This window comes from Scylla paramamosain, chromosome 6 (assembly GCF_035594125.1).
Source record: "Scylla paramamosain isolate STU-SP2022 chromosome 6, ASM3559412v1, whole genome shotgun sequence".
NCBI classification, from domain to species: domain Eukaryota; kingdom Metazoa; phylum Arthropoda; class Malacostraca; order Decapoda; family Portunidae; genus Scylla; species Scylla paramamosain.
Window position 1 is genome coordinate 27,162,658 of NC_087156.1, and position 21,839 is coordinate 27,184,496.

The window sequence follows — 21,839 nt, forward strand, 5'->3', positions numbered from 1 at the left end:
AGGCTATTCATATCATCGTGTTTCTCCCGTAAAGTTTGCTGGCTATCATAACTTGCAGTGGCGCCTCACCTGGGGAGGGGGGGACGGTTTCCTTTCCTCTCAGTGAGTCACTAAGTCCTTATAATGTCCGTCATCTTAGTGCCTGAACCAGCTGTACAGTACGTGCTCTCAAGTGTACCAAGGGAATGTGTTTAGCTTTCCTTCAAACAAGATGCGCAATGTGAAGCTGAAATTTGACTTTTGAACAGTGACGGAAAATTGACACAACTTATCTCCCTTCGATTGCCTTTCTTTCCACTACATCACGTCAGTCACAGCAATATTATTCCCCAGTAACTCTCTCTCTCTCTCTCTCTCTCTCTCTCTCTCTCTCTCTCTCTCTCTCTCTCTCTCTCTCTCTCTCTCTCTCTCTCTCTCTCTCACCTTCCATCCGTTTACTGCCCATTCTGCATATCTCCCTATTCTGCAATTCACTCCCCACTCAATAGCTCACCAAACACGCCTTTTTTGTGAGCGTGCGTGCGTGTGGGTGAGGTGAGTGGGTGAGGTGGGTAGGCGAGGCAAAGAGTTTGATTTTTTGAGAGTTAAAGGTGATGGAGATGCTGACGAAGTACTAAACGTAATAAAGGCAGGCGAATACTAGAGTGTGTGGTACCTCTCTCTCTCTCTCTCTCTCTCTCTCTCTCTCTCTCTCTCTCTCTCTCTCTCTAAGACGGGCAAGAGCTAGAAAAAATATAGAAAAGATTAAAAGAAAAACTGTGGCAAATGTTTAAGTCACCATTGTTGTTGTTGTTGTTGTTGTTGTTGTTGTTGTTGTTGTTATTGTTGTTGTTGATGCTGTTGTTGTTTCTGTTGTTGTTGTTGTTGTTGTTATTTTTCCTCAAAATTATGTGGTGGCTATGGGGCATTTGGAAGTCGCTGGTCTAAGGGAAGCATGAGTTTCGTGACTGGCTAACGCATTCCCGCTTGATTAAGGTTGTGGTGGGCCCCTTGCACCTCATCACGGGAATCACACAGATGCGTCTAGTCTTTGGGAGTCAGTGAATGTGTGAATGGCAGTGTCTTTTAATGCTCTCAATATTGATGATCCAGATTTCGTATTCAAGAACCTATTGTTAGCTCATGTTTAATATTATGGCTAACCAACCAAGCGCAGCCATACACACACACACACACACACACACACACACACACACACACACACACACACACAATGGTATTCACAAAACAAAACAAAAAGCATGACATTGCCGAATTACGTCATTTGTTTACAGTCTCCCTCTCGTGTCTGCTCGTTTTCTTTTGCGTGTTTTTTCTCTCTCCTTTCCGTTATTTTCCTCGTAACTTTCAGCTCTTCACATTCTCTCTCTCTCTCTCTCTCTCTCTCTCTCTCTCTCTCTCTCTCTCTCTCTCTCTCTCTCTCTCTCTCAGATATTAAAGGGGACACATCTGTATCCCAAAAAACTCCGTCACACCTGCAAAAACAATTAGTAGTAAGTTGCGTAGTTTTTGCTCGTTCCGTCGCTTCTTTCTGTCCGCGTCAGTCAATCGTGATCTTCTTCACGAGGCAAAACATTGTCAATGTTTTTAGTAGAATTATTTCCATAGCAGATAATACATAAATATCCGAAAAAACAATTTTTTTTTTTTTTTTTTTTTGCAGGGAAAAAAATTTGAGAACTGAAAAAAAAAAATTTTACATTTAATTTGCGGTTTTCTAACAGTGAAGCGTGTCTCTTAAGACCAGAGTGATGTTTTACGTTTTGAAGATATTAATTTGTTAGGCCATGCTTTAGTTCCTGCACACCAGCCAACGATGATATTTGCTGCACGATAGTGACACAACAAATCCTCGCTCGACATTTATCTCAGAGCAATTTGCGACTGAGTTCCTACGAAATCACTGTTGCCTCAGGAACTGTGGAGATGACGTAGCCAAAACAGATTTCCTCTTCTCGGCGAGCTTATCATGACCGCATCCTTGATTTTTTTTTTTTTTCGCAGCTGTTATGACTCATCTATGATTGCTAAAATTTATTGTAAGCGCAAAGAAGCAACTATGGCGTGTGTGTCGGAATCATTTTTGTTTGTTGTCGACGGAAAGTACAGGCTGTGTGTGTGTGTGTATGTGTGTGTGTTTATATCTATTTCCATTAAGTTCGCGAAAACAAAATAATAGCCGGCACCTTTAAACAGCAAAACTCAAGCGCTGACCCCCACCAGGAAGAACTGACCGAAATCCTCCCGTGCGCCGGCTGACTGCCACCTCGCTCCGTCAGTCTTGTTCCCTCAGTGATCCAGCAACAATCTCTTCCACCCCTATCCTCCACACCATTAACTGATCCTACTCCACCACTACCTCCACTTCCTACTCCTATGCAATCCCCCTACACAGACCTCTCAGCCCCTCAATAAACGTACCACCCTTCACTGCTCCTCCTGCTCGCCCTCTCTGCTCTTGTGCTCTGCTAGTCCCTCGGTGCACTGTCGCTTATTGTGAGGCTTTCTAGAACCCACAGAGACATGGTACGTATCCTTTTTGTTCCCAATAGAGAGTTGTTGGTGTTGGGGAGTAGAATCGAGAACAACTTTGAATATATGTAACATGCCTTAATGGGGAGTTTTCGGAACTAAACCGCTAGATGTCTTTGCTGCTCATCTAACTGTAGGAAAGAGCTAAAATATTGTTGTAGTAAATCCCAGGTGCGTAAAGATGCATAGAACATTGATAATCATGATACTATTGAAATGATGTATCGACTTTTCAGTATCCGGTATGGATAATATTGAGAGAATGTGGTCAAATTATTTATTTATTTTTTTTTTTTTTTTTTGTGTGTGATCATCGAGTAAACTGCTAGCATTATCTTAAATAAAGCATATTACAAGAATAAAAACTATTGATTTGGACAATGAAAAAAATAAAAAATCACACTGTACTATATAGTATGACACAACCTACTCAGTAACATCGTGATATATGGCTCTATTTTTTTTTTTTTTTTTTGGGGGGGGGCGGATTTTAGCATCCCTCTCACGAAGCGAGCGACAAGGCAAAGTAATCGAGAACCAAAACAAACATCCCTCAGGCGATCCTGCTGCTGCTGTAGTGTCCAGCTACCGTAATCCATTGCTTAGGGCGTAGTGGAGATGGGCACCGCAGCAACATTCAACTTCTTGTCCAACAACGTGTTTCTTAAGTTCAACCAGCGCGGCCGAGTCAGGGTATTTGTTTTGGTTAGAGATACAGCATTACTATCGCCAGGACACTCGAGTTGCCAATTTTTTTTTATTAAAATTGCCGTTTCCATAAACTAGGAAGGAGATCTATGTAATTTGGACTTTTGACTGTCACAGACATGTTGCCTTTATGTTTACTGTCGTCTAGATTAAGACGTTTCCAATCAATCATTTCCAAAATGTATTTATTTGGAAATCTTAAGATGACCAAATAAATCTAAATGCCGATTCACTAGAAAATCATCTTATATACATTTGTTCATGGAAAGAGTTTGATTTTACTTGTGTTACTACTTAGAAGGGATTACATAGAAAAATATATTATATAAGTCCATTGCATCTTCATGTAAATAGAATAACACTGTAGGTATATCTGATATTGCTTGTAAGTGAGAGAAGAGTTTGTGTGCTGCCACCTGGTGACAACCACTAGTTCTGAAAACTCCCCATTGCTCTTTTAGTTTTATTAATTTTTTTTTTTATGGTAGCAGATTTTAACCACCTTTACTGTGTGTGTGTGTGTGTGTGTGTGTGTGTGTGTGTGTGTGTGTGTGTGCGTCTGTGTGTGTGTGTGTGTGTGTGTGTGTGTGTGTGTGTGTGTGTGTGTGTGTGTGTGTGATGGGGTTGCCCGAGTGTAGAGAATCATTAGTAAAAAAAAAACGCATTTCTCATTCTAAGTACCCCAACAATGACCAGTTCTTCTTCCCCTCGCATCCATTCACCCCTTGCCGTAAATCTGACTTCACCTTCATCACACCATTTCCGTAAATTATTGACGAAATTCAAAATGGTTTATTAGTCCACAATATTAATTGAATTTATATATCGAGAAACGCTACACGGCCAATGAAATGTTTTTAAACTAAATCTCGAGGTACTAACAACATTTTCTCTGCCGTATACAGTCTCTTAACAATAATAGAAACTTACTTATAGATAAACAAAGTAAAAAATATATGTGTGAAACAAAACACGTTAGCCAGGAATGGTACACCAGTTAAGAACAGGCTCAACAGATGTCGCTACCACATCACCCCCTATATTTATTGTTCACATTTTTTTTTCTTTTTTCTTTTTTTTTTTTTTTTGCTTCTTTCCTGTGTTTCCTTTCTTAATTGACTTGGTTTCCCTCCGGCTGTTTCCAGATAGTGTCTCTGAGTGCACCTCTGAATTCTGAACATGCTTTCTTGTCAGCTGCCTCCATGCCTTCCCTCCAGGTGCTTCCCTCACTGATGCTCTCCATGTACTTGTTGGCCTTCCTCTCGATCCTGCTCCTGCCATCTCCCCACACATCAACCTTCGAGGTGTTCTGTCTTTTATCATTCTCTCTACGTCATCCAGCCATCTTCTCTGTCTGTCCTCTATCGCCTTTACTGTATAAGCTTTATTGTATCAGCTTCACATCTTTTACATTGTCTGGTAATGACTAGGTGTTACCCGAGGTGCCGCCATCCCTGTTCAAATCATGTTTTATTGAGAATGTTCATGATAAGAGGAATATCTCTGCGTTTTCCTTTGTACATTTGGTTAACACTGAGGATGAATGAGACACTCAGCTCCACCACACCACTTTGAGTCACAGGACAACACAATGAGCACTGCACCGCACTACTTCCACACTTATTCGTTTGTGAAGCCTCAATCTCGTAAAGTAATATGACGAAACGTCAGCTCCAGCAATCCATCACGGGCACCACAACAAACCACCTGCGCCACTTCCCGCCTGTCCACTGGACTGTCTTAACTCGGGAACATTTCAGGTGCTCTGACTTAAAGAAGGGAATGACTCATAAATATGATTAATTTTATGAAAAATACATATAATATTTTTATGTTGAAAAAATATAAGCAAAAGATTTCTTGTGTCGGCATGAAATTGGGTAATATTTTAAGTCCACGCACTCAACACTGTTTGAAAATGCATGACACACGTAACCCCTTCACGAAATGTTTATTATAACTTCACCGCATTTCTAGATTTTCATGAAAAAAAAAACTTTGGCAGTGACGCAAATCACGATATATATATATATATATATATATATATATATATATATATATATATATATATATATATATATATATATATATATATATATATATATATATATATATATATATATATATATATATATATATATATATATATATATATATATATATATATATATATATATATATATATATATATATATATATATATATATATATATATTTTTTTTTTTTTTTTTTTTTTTTTTTTTTTTCGTCACTTCCTCAGCCTCAGTCCAGAGTGGGCGGTGTGCAGCCGCTGCAACTAAGGTGACTGGGTGACTTGATATAACCACGCACAGGGTGATCACTGTTGTGTCATATCATCCTCCATGCTTCTTTACCACCTAGGAGTTTGTGAATACATTTAGTTATTTCCAATACGTAAAGACTCTAAAACTATCTAAATACATTAGGCATAGACTGATTTTAAGACCGACCCTTAGCTCGTGCAAGCCATTAGCCACTTAAAGTCAATCATATGATTCACCATTTAAATGCAAGCGTTGTTGTCTGAGATCCCTTTAGCTGCTTATCCACCCACCCAGGTGCTTTCCGGCAGCAGTTCTGAGATCTTACGGAGTCACTTTTGGAAGTTTATGTAAATTACATCATGCGGTATCCGAACGGCCCATTGACCATAAACACTATTGAATCAAGAAAATCTGTCGGATATTTCTAAACCTTAGGAGGAGGAGGGGAAGGAAAAAAAGTAGGAAAAGGAGGAGAAGGAAGAGGAGGAGGAGGAGGAGGAGGAGGAGGAGGAGAAGGAGGAGGAGGAGGAGGAGCAGGAGGACGAGGAGGAGAAGGAGGAGAAGTAAGAGGAAGAGGAGGTGGAGGAGGAAAAGGTGAAATAGGTGTAGAGGAAGATCGACAAGAAAAGTGAAGGGGATGGGAATGAGGAAAAGAATGAGGAAAAGGAAAAGGAAAATACAAAAGGAAATGATCAGCGGAGGAGGAGGAAGAAAACAATAATAAAATAACCACTCAGAATATGCTAGTGACGGCGACAGTAATGACAACAATTCTGACAACAGCACGTCCCTCTCCCCGCAGTCCTTCACAGGCCGGCCGCCTTTCACTGTGTTTTACACCTGGGCGGCCCTGCTGACGGTCCTCCAGGTGCACTTGTGGGAAGACCAGCGCCCCGCCCATTCCCCAGCCCCGGCCCCGCCCTCTACTCCCCCCTGCAGTACGTTCCAACCCGCCACCTGCCTCGAGGAGTGTGGCGTTCCTCTCCTCGCCATATCCCTGGTACTTGTTTTCTTGAGGGGATGAGAAGCAAAATACGTTATTTCTCATCATAAGCAAGGGAAGTATTTGTAATTTTCTAGCCAGTCAGAGATACCTTGTTTGTGATTTTGAATGAGGAGTGAAAGCGTCTTATCTTTTACCTGTAGGTGAGGGAAATGTGCAGGGTTTTTTGTTAAGGGGATTAAATGAAATACCTCAATTATTTCTTATCATAAACAAATGGGAAACATATATGATTTTCTAACAACAGAACACCTTGTTTGTAGCTTTCGAAGGAAAGTGATTGCGTCTTATCTTTATATTTTTTTAGCCGCAGTCAGGAATATCACAAGTACGTTCTTTTCTTAACAATAACTGAAGGTAATCTAGACATTACTCATCTATAATCTCCTGCAGAGAGGAAGGATGAGGGAAACCACAACCCTATGTCTAGGTGTTACTGCTGCGACTTGTATCCTGACAGTGAGAGTCATCACCTGCTAAACACTCACATGCGGGGCAGGACCTCTCGCGTGTCTCCTCAATTAGCCCTTCTCGGCCCACAAGCCCCCCCCAAAAAAAATAAATAAATAAAATAAATAAATAAACTCTTAAAAAAAAAAAGTCCTTTAACAAATTAAGATGATCGCTGTCAAATTAGCAAGCTGTAATCTGTAAAGGAGAATAGAGCTCTTCCTTTGATTATTTTTGTCTGACTTGCTGCAAAGAAATAAACAAACAAATATATCTGTAAATCAACCACTGAATAGATTGGAATAAAATAGAAAATATCCTTTTTTGTTTTGTTTTGTTCTTACTTGCAGAAACGTGTTTTCGTCGATTGTTGCGCAGACCACTAATCTGGCGAGACAAGGCACTCCTGGATCACCTAAGGGGTCGTCTGGAGACTTGCTCACCAACCCTTTCCCCCTGGTCAGCTCTCTCCCCCGAACACCCACCCTGGGCCGGCGTGGTCTCCTACAACACCACCGAGACGTTCCTGCGCAGTGTGTTTGCCAGTAAGGTAAAGTCCCGCGCTCTTAAACGCGTCATGCTCTCAACAGGAATTATCAGAGGCTACAGAGACAGTAAGGTATTCATTTTCTTTGAGTAACAACGCAGAATCATCGCTAAACCACTATGAAAACACGCTTGAAACCGCCAATATCTTCCATTACAGACTTTTGGAAGTAGCTGAGAGAAGACAACGAACCAGTTAAGAATACGAGCGAATGTCTCATGGAGTAATACCGACGCGACTAATCATTTCATGAACTTTGCTTGATGGAAGTCTGGTTGATTACTTCATCCTTTCTTCGTATGTACGTGTGTGTATGTACGTATGAATGTATGTATGTATGTGCATATGTATGTATGTTTGTATCCAGTCCCATTCAAGTGAGCAAACTTTTCCTTCATTTTTTGTGCCACTAGCCAGCCCTCTTCACACGCTAAAAAGATGTAATTTTCACAGTTCTTTATATCCTTGACCTACACAGATCCCCATTGCACGTTTTCTCTGCCAACCACCACCACCACCACCACCACCACCACCACATTACCCTCATAGTATAGTAGCGGTTAAAGTCTAGAAATAGACACCATTCACTCCCAATGTGCTGGGCGTGTTCCCTCAGTACAAGTCCACTGATCTACTAAGAATCACCAATTGCTGGGTTTTTTTAAGATCAGAGGACGTAAGACTGAGGGACGACGTAAAGCCCAGTGGGAGTGATTGCAGAGGGTTACTCGTCTTCTAGCCGCACCTGTGCCAGACCCACCCAATTACTGACAGGTCCAGAGGATGGCTGAGTGGCACTGGCTCTCTGGCTACATCGTTTTCATGTATATAATCATATGACAGGTTCTTGATTCGTGCGTGAACAACACTTTCGCGTCCTACCTCTCTTATCCCTTTTTAAAAACTAGAAGAAGTAGAAAAAAAATTTGACATCTCTTTCGGCAAACGACCAACTGTTGTTTTATCAGTTTTCTCCTGGTAAACATCTAGTGCTACTGTAAGGCAAAGGTTTTTGAAATTAGGATGTTAGTGCTGAGTCAAAAAGGGAACTCTGAGTCTAAAGGAAGGGTTGAAAGATTTATGGATAGGGATGATATGTACGTTTCATAAAAGGGTTGTTACATGTAGACCTAATGGCTTCTTATACCTTTCTTTATTCCATGATCTTGTGAAACGCTCGTAACAAACATTTACTTCTGGACGACAGCGTGACGGGGTGTTCGTGGAGGTGGGGGCGCAAGACGGCCTGTGGCTGAGTAACACATGGTGGCTGGAGGCGGTGATGGGCTGGCGTGGCTTGCTTATCGAGGCTGACCCGCACAACTACATGAAACTTAGGACTGCACCCAGAGCCGCCACCACCTTCCAGGGCTGCGTCACTCCCTCGCTCCTCACCACGCAGGTATGTGGAGGGGAAGGGGGGAGCGCACTGTGGCGTAACAAGAAAAGTAAATGTATCGATGTGGTGCAATCTATTCCCTTCCAAAACAATGAGTAGAGTAGAGCAATAGTGAAAAATCCCTCAGAATTTATACGATATTAATAGTGCCGATATTATCAATTCTCTCTCTCTCTCTCTCTCTCTCTCTCTCTCTCTCTCTCTCTCTCTCTCTCTCTCTCTCTCTCTCTCTCTCTCTCTCTCTCTCTCTCTCTCTCCTACAATAGTAACAGAAGGAGTAACACGAACAGTAATAGAGGTAATACTAGTAATTAACAATATCATCATTAATATTAGTGGCACCTAATGGTCGCAGCAACAGCACTAATAACGATATTTACTAGTGATGGCACAGTAAATATGTCAGTAATAGATAAAAATCCTAACTCATATAAACACACATACAAATTCTGAGATGCGTACTGACAGCTACGTGTTTTTATCCCCCTTCTCCTCCTCCTCTTCGTCCTCCGTCTGTTACCAGGAAGTACTGGTGCGGAGGAACAACACGGGGACAACAGACCAGGATGTTATGAGGCACCAGGAAGGACACACTAAACTCCAGAAATACGCCACAGAATCGGTAAGGAGAGAGAGAGAGAGAGAGAGAGAGAGAGAGAGAGAGAGAGAGAGAGAGAGAGAGAGAGAGAGAGAGAGAATTATAAGACGTCAATATCGAATTACCGGCCAGTCAGCCTACTTGCAATTATAGTAGGTAAAATAATGGAGTCTCTAATTGCGAGGAACGTTAGTGATAATTTAGACAAGTATTGGTTGATAAAAGATTCAGTCACGCCTCACGAACTTGCTGGGGCAGAAGATAATGGGAAGAGTCACGACATAACACACCTGGACTTTAGTAAGGCGTTCTGGTCCATATATTACGGGAAGGATATAGCTCTGTTAGAATCAGTGCAGAGAAGAATGACTGAATTAAGTGCAGAGAAGAATGACTGAATTAAGTGCAGAGAAGAATGACTGAATGAGACAAGGGATGAGAAGTATTCATTACGATAGAAGAAAGCTTTTAAATCTACATTCCTTGGAGAGACGTAGGTTAACAGGGGACTTGATAGAGGATATATAGAGGATATAGGAGGATATAACGAGAGTAACATGACCAAACAACAAACCAACCAACCAACCAAACAAACAAACAAACAAACAAACAAACAGTAAATGCCCCTGCGCTGCTGTGTGAGTGGACCAGCATATATGTATAAGGAACCATACAGAAGAACGACGGATGAAAGCGACAACCGAACCCAGCAAAACTTTCGCGATAACTTCTGACTCTCAACTCTCGGCAGGACCACTACGCTGGCCACACCTTCACCGCCACCTGCTACCCGCTCATTTCCCTCCTCCTCGCTGCAAAACTCAGGAAGGTGCGTGAGTATTGAAATGTAAGTGCAGGGATTTAACATATAAGGAAAACAGGAAAACACGGTAAATTGAGTATGTAATGGAAAAAAACGGAAACCATGATGTTAATGATGAAAAATAAAACTCAGGAAAGATGCGTGTGTGGTTTAAGTCTAAGTGTAAGAGGTAAACATTAGAGGAAAATATGAAAGGTGATACACTGAACTGAGTAAAAGGAGGAAAGAACGGAAACATTAATAGTAATAATGAAAAAAATGAAGCCGATTTAGGAATTACTCGTAGATACTAGGAAAAAATAATTAAGTTGTCTTAATGAAGACAAAAGTGTGTAGTTAAAGCGAGACGAAAATAAACTGACAGTGATTAATGAAAGATGACCGGTGAATGAGAAAAACTGTATGAATAAACAAATGACTAGATAAATAAACACTTTCGATTCTAAGTGTAAGCAAGTCTGGCACCTCAGTGGGTCTTTTTCTTCTAATTTTGCTGCCCTTAGCCGGTGGCCCCTCCTACATAAAAAAAAAATAGAATAAATAAATAAATAAATAAATAAATAAGAAAATAGGGCTTGTTTACAGTTAAGTGGCAATGGTTTCCTAATAAATAGCACTGAGAGAAAAGGAAAAACATTACTAATTGAGGAAAAAAAAAATTGATGCTTGCAAACACTGACGTACTTTCGAAAAAAAAATCCTCCTTTATGTTTCCAGACAATAAAGGAACTTTTGTTGTGTTCTAGATTGACTTGCTGACCTTTGACGTGGCGGGAGGAGGATTCGAAATGATGCAAGAGTTCCTGGAAAGCAACAAAAGACTCGGGAACATATTCGAAGTCAAGGTAATAACACTGGATTTCCTGTTATAGCGTGATCTTTTTTTTTTTTTTTTACTTTCTTCTTCTTCTTCTTCTTCTTATTATTATTATTATTATTATTATTATTATTATTATTATTATTATTATTATCATTATTGTTGCTGTTGTTGTTGCTGTTGTTGTTGTTGTTGTTGTTGTTGTTGTTGTTGTTGTTGTTGTTGTTGTTGTTATTATTATTATTATTATTATTATTATTATTATTATTATTATTATTATTATTATTATTACTATTACTATTATTATTATTATTATTATTATTATTATTATTATTACTATTACTATTATTATTATTATTGTTATAATTATTGTTATCATTATTATTATTATTCGCTTTCTCAGTGCTAAGATACAGAAGAGCAAGTTAAGATTAATTTATTTTACTTCACTACACGTCATTTGTTTCGAGTGAAAAAAGGAAAAATACTTACTATTATAAAAAAAAAATCTTAATATCTTTTGTTTCTTTATTTATTCAGTCAGTATCGTAATTTACTATGTGTCTCATTAATTACCATTCCCTGCGAAAAATACGCGAAGATTTCACCGTTGTGTCGGAAATGGATCGTGTAGTATTGTGAGTCTTTCTGGGGAAGAACTGTGTTGTTCTCATCGCTTTTTATTCATGTTTTAGGAATGAGAGTAGCAGGAACACGTACACACACTATGCACTGACTGGCGAAGCTGTGTATGCAAGGAGCACACACATCTTTAAAGATAAATATGATAAAAGAACTTTTAAAAAATGGGACAAAACGAGTTTGACTCAATCCTGTAAAGATAGAATTAGGTAGGAACAATTAGGTAAGAAAACACACACACACACACACACACACACACACACACACACACACACACACACACACACACACACACACACACACACACACACACACACACACACACGCACACATAGAAGACCAATACTTTTTAACATTACGAATGCATGGCTTAAATTCCATGACTTTTTACAGTGAATTGAGTGCGTGAGTGGATGAGTGGCCAAGAAAACATTCAGGACAGGTACAGTGTTAGTTATATTGATCTACATTTTGGTGTTTATTTTTCGTTGGTCTCAAGGAAAGGCGTGTGGCCGCAAGTAATCAGTAATCACTTCCAGGTAAGAGAGTACGAACGGTATCAAGATATATCCGCCATATTTACTCTTGTCGCTTGTTCTGATGATGTGTTTCCCCGCGCCAGGCAATGCTGTACCAGGACAACGAGCTGCCGCAGTTCTTCACCATGGACAGCATCAAGGAGCAGCTCCAGGACTTTGGCTACGGTCTACTTAAGGTCACCATGGACCACTACTTCGTGTACTCTGGCTTGAACATTAAGGTGGTGGACGCCTGAAGGATGGGCGCGTTGGTGGTGACGGGCAGAGAGACGACCATTGGGAGTTACAATTGTAATTTGTCATACAATTACATAAGTTATAAATACACCACAGACTCGTGCTCCAAACATTGCCAAGAACATCAACCTTTGTTAACACAATATTACAATATGTGAAATCAAGTTCCTTTTTGCTTATAACGCATGGAATCAGAAAGAAAGAAGAGTCTCTTGACTTGCTTCATGAACTAAGAGTATCGAGCGAGAACATTACATGCATTCTGTAACTTACGTACTTCTAATTGCTGAAATGTAATTATATGAAAATATTTAACAAGAGTGATATATCATACATTAGCAATACATCTTGGTGGTTGACGACATTACTCAGACCATTTCTGCATTGCGAACATTTCTGAGTTGGTGGGAAAATGATTTCCGGTAACAGTACAATGCAACACAGAGCAGAACCACATTCTGAAACACTCTGGGGTCTTATGAAGATTATTTCCAAAGGACATAGAGAATGTTATGTAGATTTTTATGGGTGTTTTTCTTACAAATGATGCAGAATCCTTCCTAAACTGTCACTAGAATCATGCAGACATACGTACTTAGAAACCTCGATTTCCCTATGGCCTACTTCAAGTACTAAGTGAGATAAGGAGTCGAAGTGTTAGAGTGTGGTCCTGTAACTCAAAACAATACTGATAGAAAAAAAAGAAAACCGATGGTGAGATTGATTGCCAAGACCTTACCAAATGATGCCGCTTGGGTTAGCCTGACACAAAGGATGACAGAGGTTTTGCCGATACCTGTCGTCCAGATTCGCCCCTCTCACTCTCATGGCCGAGAGCTGCCTGCCGCCATTGTTAACGAGCTTTTTCGCTGCATGGGAGAATGGTGTGTCGTCGAAATTCGTTCCGTCGCCCCAGATCAGAGAGGAGCTTCTCGTCACCTCCAAGTCCAGCCACAGTTGTTTGCCTGCCGTCACAGAGCAATGATTAGTTCTTTTGCTCTTACAAGCAAACAAGATTGACAAAGAGAAGGATAGATTTGAAAATATTGCCTGCTAATTTCCGCTCCCTAAACAGTTTGTAAAGGAAGATGCGAAATATATGTAAATTCAAATACTGATCTCTTAATTTTAGAATAGGAAAAAAAAAGGAAAAAAAAAAACAAGGAAAACTGCAATAAGCTAGCAAGCCTACGTGTGGCAATCTCTTTATAATACGAAATCTGCATCCGCTTTTTATTCGATCACCCTTGTCTTTTAAAGCTCTCTGTTGACTCCACCACTCCATTTCAGGATAAAAAAAATAAATTAAGAAATAAAAAAAAATTCAAGGCTGTGAGCACGACAGCAAATGATATTGCTACCTACGTAGAATCCATTTAAGTTATTAAGCCCAGTCTCAAGATTCGAATTATGAAACTGAAGTATTCTGTTTGTGACGCATCATTAACATGGAGACAATGGTGTAGTTTTGTAAACCCCCCATCAGGCTCACAACATACATTACCTGAGGCCTTCCCAATCTGCACTGCCATGGAGAACTGGATGGACCTCTTGAAAATGGCCAGGCGGTACCCAGGAATTTTGCTGCACCATATCCTGGCGTCGGTAAAGTTCACATTAACCTTTCCCACGAGGTACAGCAGTCCATCCTCCTTCACCCCGAAATCAGTGGCGGGCAAGGAGTCTGCAACAGAAAGACACGTCACGAGTGTTAAAATTTCACCTCTCTCATTTCGTTACGTTGCCTCGCTTTGTATCGTCATTATTACTTTTCCTCTTTAAGCACGAGCGTCTAACTTTTCGAGCAGTTAGTATAGTACCTGGACAACATCTTACTCACCGAACCAGTAAAAGTAATTGGTTTCATTTCCGCTCGACACCGTGGTCTCCGTTGGTCCCTTATTGGACAGGAGGCAGGAGAGCTCCCTGCCGCCGCTGCCGCTGGTACTCGCCGCCACGCACCGATCATCGTCTTTACAGGACAACTTACAGCTGCCTAAAAAATATATGAACCGTGTAGTGATTGTTATAGTGAGAATATACTTAAACTATATGAAGAAATTTGTTAGAACTTCAAAATTCTTGTATATCTGTTTCTATTTCCCTAAAGAAAATTTCATTAATTTAAGAATTACAAAAAACACTTGGTAAAACATGGCCAACCTACAAACACTTCTGACGGTGAGGTTGGTGTAGGCATCCTGAGGGTTGAGAGTCCTGCCAGGCGCCAACAGGTGGACGCCCCAAGCATTGGTTGGGAAGTAGTGAACAGAAGGCCTCCACGCCAAGATGCAGGGGAGCGTCCACACTGCCGCCACTACAACCACGGCCAACATTTCGTCTTTTCACTGTTGTCTGCAGTGGAATACTGGGAATGGAACTGTCCCTGTCGCGTGTAGTGAGAAGCTGTGGCCTCTACAATCGAAAGAGAGACTTCACGGTAATAGCTCTAGCACTACCCTTCCACAGGTTGCCGGGATGCAGAGTTGTTGGGTCTGACGCGTCACAGAGGCGCTATGAATGGTGTCACTCTTGACTAACCAGTCCCCTCACCGAACGCCTCGCCCCCACGGCAGCCAGGTGTGGCCCAACGCAAGGGGGTGGCGTCAGGCAGGGAGACACCGCCAGTAGTAAGTGACCTGCGTGACACTGGTCAAAACTCTTCTCCTACTTTGCGCATGTACAGACTAAAAACCACCACCAAGCTGCTGCCACCTCCATTACCACCACTACCACCGCCGCCACCATCACCATCATTACCACCACTACGAGCACAACACTTATGCTCACTATTCACCATGATTATGTACCGTACACCAGCATAAATAACCACAACCACCAACATTGTAGGATGATCGTACCATTAATCGCCGGTATCGTTACTACTTCTAGCCTTGTTCCCAGTTCTCTCTCTCTCTCTCTCTCTCTCTCTCTCTCTCTCTCTCTCTCTCTCTCTCTCTCTCTCTCTCTCTCTCTCTCTCTCGTTAACATGTTTTTGTTCACTTGGGAGGTAATAGCAGTGTGTATGTGTGTGTGTGTGTGTGTGTGTGTGTGTGTGTGTGTGTGTGTGTGCGTGTGTTACGCTATATCACGCGTTCGCCCCAGACATTTGTACTCCACTCATTATTCATCGCGCCACATACCGCCGGTAGCCCCGCCGCTACCGGAAACCCTCGCCGCGATGCTGGTTTCGCAAGTAGCTTCACATCGATGGTACGTGAAGCCAGTGTCCCCACCATCGCAGAGATTATGTCACTCAAACCTGAGAAAATGTAGCAGAAGTTCCATTTTAGGTCTCTGAAAAAATTAAGATGTGTTCCTGACACAATCCACTGAGAAAACAATTTAAAGGGCTGAGCGATGAAAGAAAACGGCAGAGGAACAAACCCGCGACAAGGCTCTTAATTAAATATTTAAGGGGGTCCATTTCGCTACATCACTCAAGCCATGACGATCACCAGAACTCAAGCAATTTGGTCGATCTTGATTGCTCGGTCACCGCGGCAGTGCGTTATGACAAATGACACCAATCACCATCGTCTTAGATTATCGCCTCCAGCGCCTCTATAGTCATTGTCAGCACCAAAAAACACTATTGATCATATTTCGTCCAGTACATTCCCTTTGTTATACAGCATGATGCTCAAACACGAGGTAAATTTGGTGGGGTCGTGAGGGGCAATATAGTCCAACAGTCAGCTAAAGCTTGTCCTTCTGGATTGTCAGATCCCGGTTCGAACTCCGGTCACGTTCCACCTCCTTTTATTCATAACAAATTGATTTTTCATTGTTTAGTAATGGAAAATGTAGTTTCCTATCTTCGTCAACTTCCTGTAACCCCCTCCATTATATCTTCACTCATTTTCCCACTCACTTCGGTGAGTGGGAAATGTCCCACTTATCGCATGGTTGCCAAGCAACGTACATTACCTTTGCTAACCAAAAGCGACAAAAACTTGCAATTAGTACGTAAATAAATAAGTATTAACGTGTGTGCCAGATATTTTTTTGCTATTCTCCCATTCCCGATGAAGAATAGCTCTTATTGCGTTTGGAAAGTAAGCACGTGGCTTGAGGGACCCACGTGGTGTGAGAACAGGATTAACGCAAGAATGAACTGACATAGAAAATAAATAAAGATAGACTATACTCGTATTAATAAATAAATGTAAGCAGATCAGAGTTTTACAACCTCTCACCGCCTGCCACTCTTCTCCCTTGAGCGATCCCTTGGACCTTTATCAGTTGTTTGTTGTCATTTTTTTATCATTAATATTTAACTAAGAAATTAAGTTTTAAGAAATCTGATGGATTGCTATGGTATGCCATGAAATTATAATCTTGCCAAAACTGAGTGTAATTGTTCAAGAAATCGAAGCGATCAAGGTTACAATAGCACACTTCCTGTTAGCAACACAGTTTGTCTATACATTAATTCCTAATAATCAAATCCGAGTGCAATTTCTTCCTCCACCATTCACTAGGATGTTGATTTAAATATTGGGGAATGCAAGCAATGAAGCTCAACCAAATGTATTTTCACATTTCAGGCAATACTTCAGGAAGCATGCAGCCAATTTTATTACCATTATATACGTCTAACTTAAATTAATAACAGAATAACATGCAGTAAGTTTAAAAGCCTTCATTTCGTTACTTTTCTTTTTTTTTTTCCCCCGTAAAAAATGTATTATTCGAGTAAATTATATGATCATGTCTCATGTATGAGAAACATTCCAATGGTATTGATACTTTTATAGGGGATAAATAAATGTAGTGGTCAGTGATGGACAGTGAAAACAGCATGCAATGAACATGTACAGGCATTCCCCGAGTTACGAATGAGGCAGGTTCCAGACGGCCGTTCGTAAGTTGTTATGTTTGTAAGTAGTTGTTTTGTAAAATATTTTGGATGTAAAGTACCCTCTCGAGTTTCATGCTTGATTTCTTCCAAAGCCATAGCACCTAACTCGAGGATCGCATATCTCGGGGTATTGAAAACACTGAAACATGATTATTTATGCCATCCAGCCTAGCAGTATGTGAGTGTGCGCGTTTTGTCCTCACATCTTTGTTGTGTGATGTGTCGATGCAGCAGTGTAAACAAAATGCCGTATCTTGATCTTGATCTTGATCTTGCCATTACACTTGGCTGAATTCCTCCTGAGACACTCAGCCACACAGCTACATTACACTGCACACCACAACTGGCCACACAACGAACCATATCACACTCATTCATACCACATGAAGCCACACCACAACCAACCACACCACAACCACATCTAGCCACATCTCAAACCACATTTCAACCTCCATTTATGCGACACACATCACTCAACCACACCACACCACACACAGCACTCAGCCACACCATGGACACAAAGCCACACTATACCACACATCATACCAACCACAAAAGAGCCATACCACATTTAGTCGCTCAACAGCAGTAGACACCTGCCGAAACGATAATTACTCCCAGTGAGGTCTAAAGCACTGTTCAAGGGGTGCTGTGAACTTATCATTAAACCCAGCTGTGACCTCACTGAACGTTTCCCTTTGTGTCTCACAACACAAGGGGGCAGTCACAGCCTGCCCTCTAAAGACAACTCTCTTCCTCCACACAAAACTACAAGCACCTAATAACACACACACCCTTCACTCAAAAATTTTAAAATCATCATGGCGACTCTTACACCAGCCTCGGAGTCCCCATCTGGGGAGGGGACCATAAATGCCCCCAGGTCGAACTGCCTTTCTGTCGACGACCCTAAGTGTCTTGACACCCCCCTCAACTTTTTCTTCATTAACTTCTGCAACATTCGTGGTCTAAGATCTAATTTTCAATCTGTAGAACACCACCTCTCCTCTTCTAAACCTCATCTTCTTTTCCTCACTGAAACTCAGGTGTCTGAGCCCCTTTTCTCTTCCCTCCTACTTTCTTTATCCTCATTTTCGATCCAAAGCTGGATGCTGCGTTTATGTGCGCAATGACTTAACCTGCTCTCGTGCCCACGCTCTTGAATCTTCCGAGTTTTCCACCATCTGGCTACGACTACAGAGTCACTCTCATACTAAATTTATCTGTGCTGTATACCTCTCACCTAACTCCTCTGACTATAAGAAATTCTTTGACTACTTAACTTCCAAAGTGGAGTACATTCTGACCCTCTTCCCTTTCGCAGAGATCTCCATTCTTGGAGACTTCAGTGTTCACCACCAGCTTTGGCTTTCCTCTCCCTTCACTGACCATCCTGGTGAGCTAACCTACAACTTTGCTATCCTCCATGACCTAGAGCAATTGGTGCAACACCCTACTCGTATTCCTGACCGTCTTGGAGATACGCCCAACATTCTTGACCTTTTCCTGACCTCTAATCCTTCTGCTTATGCTGTCACCCTTTCTTCTCCGTTGGGCTCCTCTGATCACAATCTCACATCTTTATCTTGTCCTATTGCTCCAATTCCTCCTCAGGATCCCCCTAAGCGAAGGTGCCTCTGGCGTTTTGCCTCTTCTAGTTGGGGGGACCTGAGGAGGTATTTTGCTGATTTTCCTTGGAATGACTACTGCTTCCGTGTCAGAGACCCGTCTTTGTGTGCTGAACGCATAACAGAGGTGATAATGTCTGGCATGGAGGCGTACATTCCTCACTCTTTTTCTCGTCCTAAACCTTCTAAACCTTGGTTTAACACAGCTTGTTCTCGTGCTATACATGATAGAGAGGTGGCCCACAAAAGGTACTTCAGCCTTTCATCACCAGAATTTCATGTACTTTATATTTCTGCCCGGAACCATGCCAAGTCTGTTCTCCAACTAGCCAAAAACTTCTTCATTAACAGAAAATGTCAAAACCTTTCAAGATCTAACTCTCCTCGTGATTTCTGGCATCTAGCCAAAAATATCTCCAATAACTTTGGTTCTTCTTCTTTCCCTCCTCTATTTCAACCAGATGGCACCACTGCTATCACATCTATTTCTAAAGCTGAACTCTTCGCTCAAACCTTTGCTAAAAACTCTACCATGGACGTCCAGATTCTGGGCTTGTTCCTCCCTCTCCTCCACCCTCTGACTACTTCATGCCAGGTATTAAAATTCTTCGCAATGATGTTTTCCATGCCCTCGCTGGCCTAAACCCTCGGAAGACTTATGGACCTGATGGGGTCCCTCCTATTGTTCTCCGAAACTGTGCCTCCGTGCTTGCACCTTGCCTAGTCAACTCCTACGGTTTCTATTCTTCTCTCTGTAACTTCATCTCAAGTTTCCTTTCTGACCGTTCTATTGATGCTGTGGTAGACGGTCACTGTTCTTCTCCTAAATCTATTAACAGTGGTGTTCCTCAGGGTTCTGTCCTGTCACCCACTCTCTTCTTATTATTCATTAATGATCTTCTAAACCAAACTTCTTGTCCTATCCACTCCTACGCTGGTGATACCACCCTTCACTTTTCCACGTCTTTTCATAGACGTCCAACCCTTCAGGAGGTAAACATATCACGCAGGGAAGCCACAGAACGCTTGACTTCTGATCTTTCTAAAATTTCTGATTGAGGCAGAGCAAACTTGGTATTGTTCAATGCCTCAAAAACTCAATTCCTCCATCTATCAACTTGACACAACCTTCCAGACAACTATCCCCTCTTCTTCAATGACACTCAACTGTCCCCCTCTTCTACACTGAACATCCTCGGTCTGTCCTTTACTTATAATCTGAACTGGAAACTTCACATTTCATCTCTAGCTAAAACAGCTTCTATGAAGTTAGGTGTTCTGAGACGTCTCCGCCAGTTTTTCTCACCCCCCAGCTGCTAACTCTGTACAAGGGCCTTATCCGTCCATGTATGGAGTATGCTTCACATGTCTGGGGGGGTTCCACTCATACTGGTCTACTAGACAGAGTGGAATCAAAAGCTTTTCGTCTCATCAACTCCTCTCCTCTAACTGACTGTCTTCAGCCTCTCTCTCACCGCCGCATTGTTGCATATCTAGCTGTCTTTTACCGCTATTTTCATGCTAACTGCTCTTCTGATCTTGCTAACTGCATGCCTCCCCTCCTTCTGCGGCCTCGCTGCACAAGACTTTCTTCTTTCTCTCACCCCTATTCTGTCCACCTCTCTAACACAAGAGTTAATCAGTATTCTCAATCATTCATCCCTTTCTCTGGTAAACTCTGGAACTCCCTGCCTGCTTCTGTATTTCCACCTTCCTATGACTTGAATTCCTTCAAGAGGGAGGTTTCAAGATACTTATTCATTAATTTTTTACCATTGCTTTGAAGCTTTTACGGGACTGGCATTTCAGTGGGCATATTTTTTATTGGATTTTTGTTGCCCTTGGCCAGTGTCCTTCCTACATAAAAAAAAAAATCACTCCCAGGCACGCCACATATCACTTGCATCACAAGAGCAAAAAAGTAACTTTCATTACACAGTCATACCACATAACCTGGCATTGTTTAAGTGTGTTGTTCTCACATTCGGCGTGACGTAGGGAAGCAATTTTTAATTTGATCTTTAAATACTGGTGGCTCAGGGTTGTTTCTGAGCCAGCAGGCCTCTTGTTCGTAGCTGCATAAGTTTATTACTCAAACGTTGGTAAACAGAGAATCGTCTGGATACTGTATACTCTAACTGTACTGGTCTACTCAGGACTTCATCACACACCACCAGCGGCCTCACAAATACAGTCTCGTCTACTTATATTAATAACAATACAAACACTAACTGAAATTGTAACATCACAAAGAGAAAGCTAAATAAATGGCACACCAGTGTTATTAAGAGTATTGTTTTCTCCTACTTATGCAATAAGTCTTTGGTAGTGAAATAGTCACATTATAATATTCCTGGCTAACTGAAATCTTACACAGAAAGCTTCAATGTGTTCTCCCGACGGCAAGTAATCCACCATATTACATACAGTCAAATCTACCTGGATTCGTGACTGAAAACAATACATTTGAAAGGGCAAAAGTTTCAAGCATGTTCATGACTTGAGGTCTTCCTCAACCAAATAAGCTGGAGCTTCTTCGATCGCAGCCTACCAGTCCACGCCGAGAGGATTGGCTTGGCACAGTACGTGATGCAGGGAGCCAATTGTGTCCGCCTTCACGCTGGTGGCGCCCTTCATGAAGTAATAGACAGCGTTTGAGTTAGGAGTATCAGGTGGTAACACTGTTAGGGTGCTGGACACTGTGGTGTTGTCAAAGGGCGTGTCGTCTCCCCACACCAGTACTCCGTTCTCGAGTTTCAGGTCCAGC

At 41.6% G+C, this 21,839-nt stretch overlaps 2 protein-coding genes and 1 long non-coding RNA gene across 3 annotated transcripts in view; 1 reads left to right on the forward strand and 2 right to left on the reverse strand.

Annotated features, from left to right (window-relative positions):
- Nucleotides 1-2,292: 2,292 nt before the first annotated feature.
- Nucleotides 2,293-12,592, forward strand: LOC135101544 (uncharacterized). Its single transcript, XM_064005638.1, has 8 exons — nucleotides 2,293-2,526; nucleotides 6,328-6,463; nucleotides 7,329-7,528; nucleotides 8,733-8,927; nucleotides 9,448-9,546; nucleotides 10,274-10,351; nucleotides 11,092-11,190; nucleotides 12,427-12,592. The coding sequence occupies exons 1-8, from the start codon at nucleotides 2,524-2,526 to the stop codon at nucleotides 12,577-12,579; spliced, it is 963 nt and encodes a 320-aa protein (XP_063861708.1). The 5' UTR covers nucleotides 2,293-2,523; the 3' UTR covers nucleotides 12,580-12,592.
- A 599-nt stretch (nucleotides 12,593-13,191) lies between these two features.
- On the reverse strand, nucleotides 13,192-16,939 carry LOC135101545 (uncharacterized). The gene is made up of 4 exons (XM_064005639.1): nucleotides 14,748-16,939; nucleotides 14,421-14,576; nucleotides 14,085-14,264; nucleotides 13,192-13,545 (listed from the first exon to the last, which is right to left on the reverse strand). Exons 1-4 carry the CDS (start codon nucleotides 14,914-14,916, stop codon nucleotides 13,316-13,318), a joined length of 735 nt encoding a protein of 244 aa, XP_063861709.1. The 5' UTR covers nucleotides 14,917-16,939; the 3' UTR covers nucleotides 13,192-13,315.
- A 3,686-nt stretch (nucleotides 16,940-20,625) lies between these two features.
- Nucleotides 20,626-21,839, reverse strand: part of LOC135101128 (uncharacterized) — a 2,582-nt gene continuing 1,368 nt past the window's right edge. The window contains exon 3 of the long non-coding RNA XR_010269047.1: nucleotides 20,626-21,839. This exon is cut by the window's right edge and continues 13 nt beyond it. This is a non-coding gene — a long non-coding RNA (uncharacterized LOC135101128).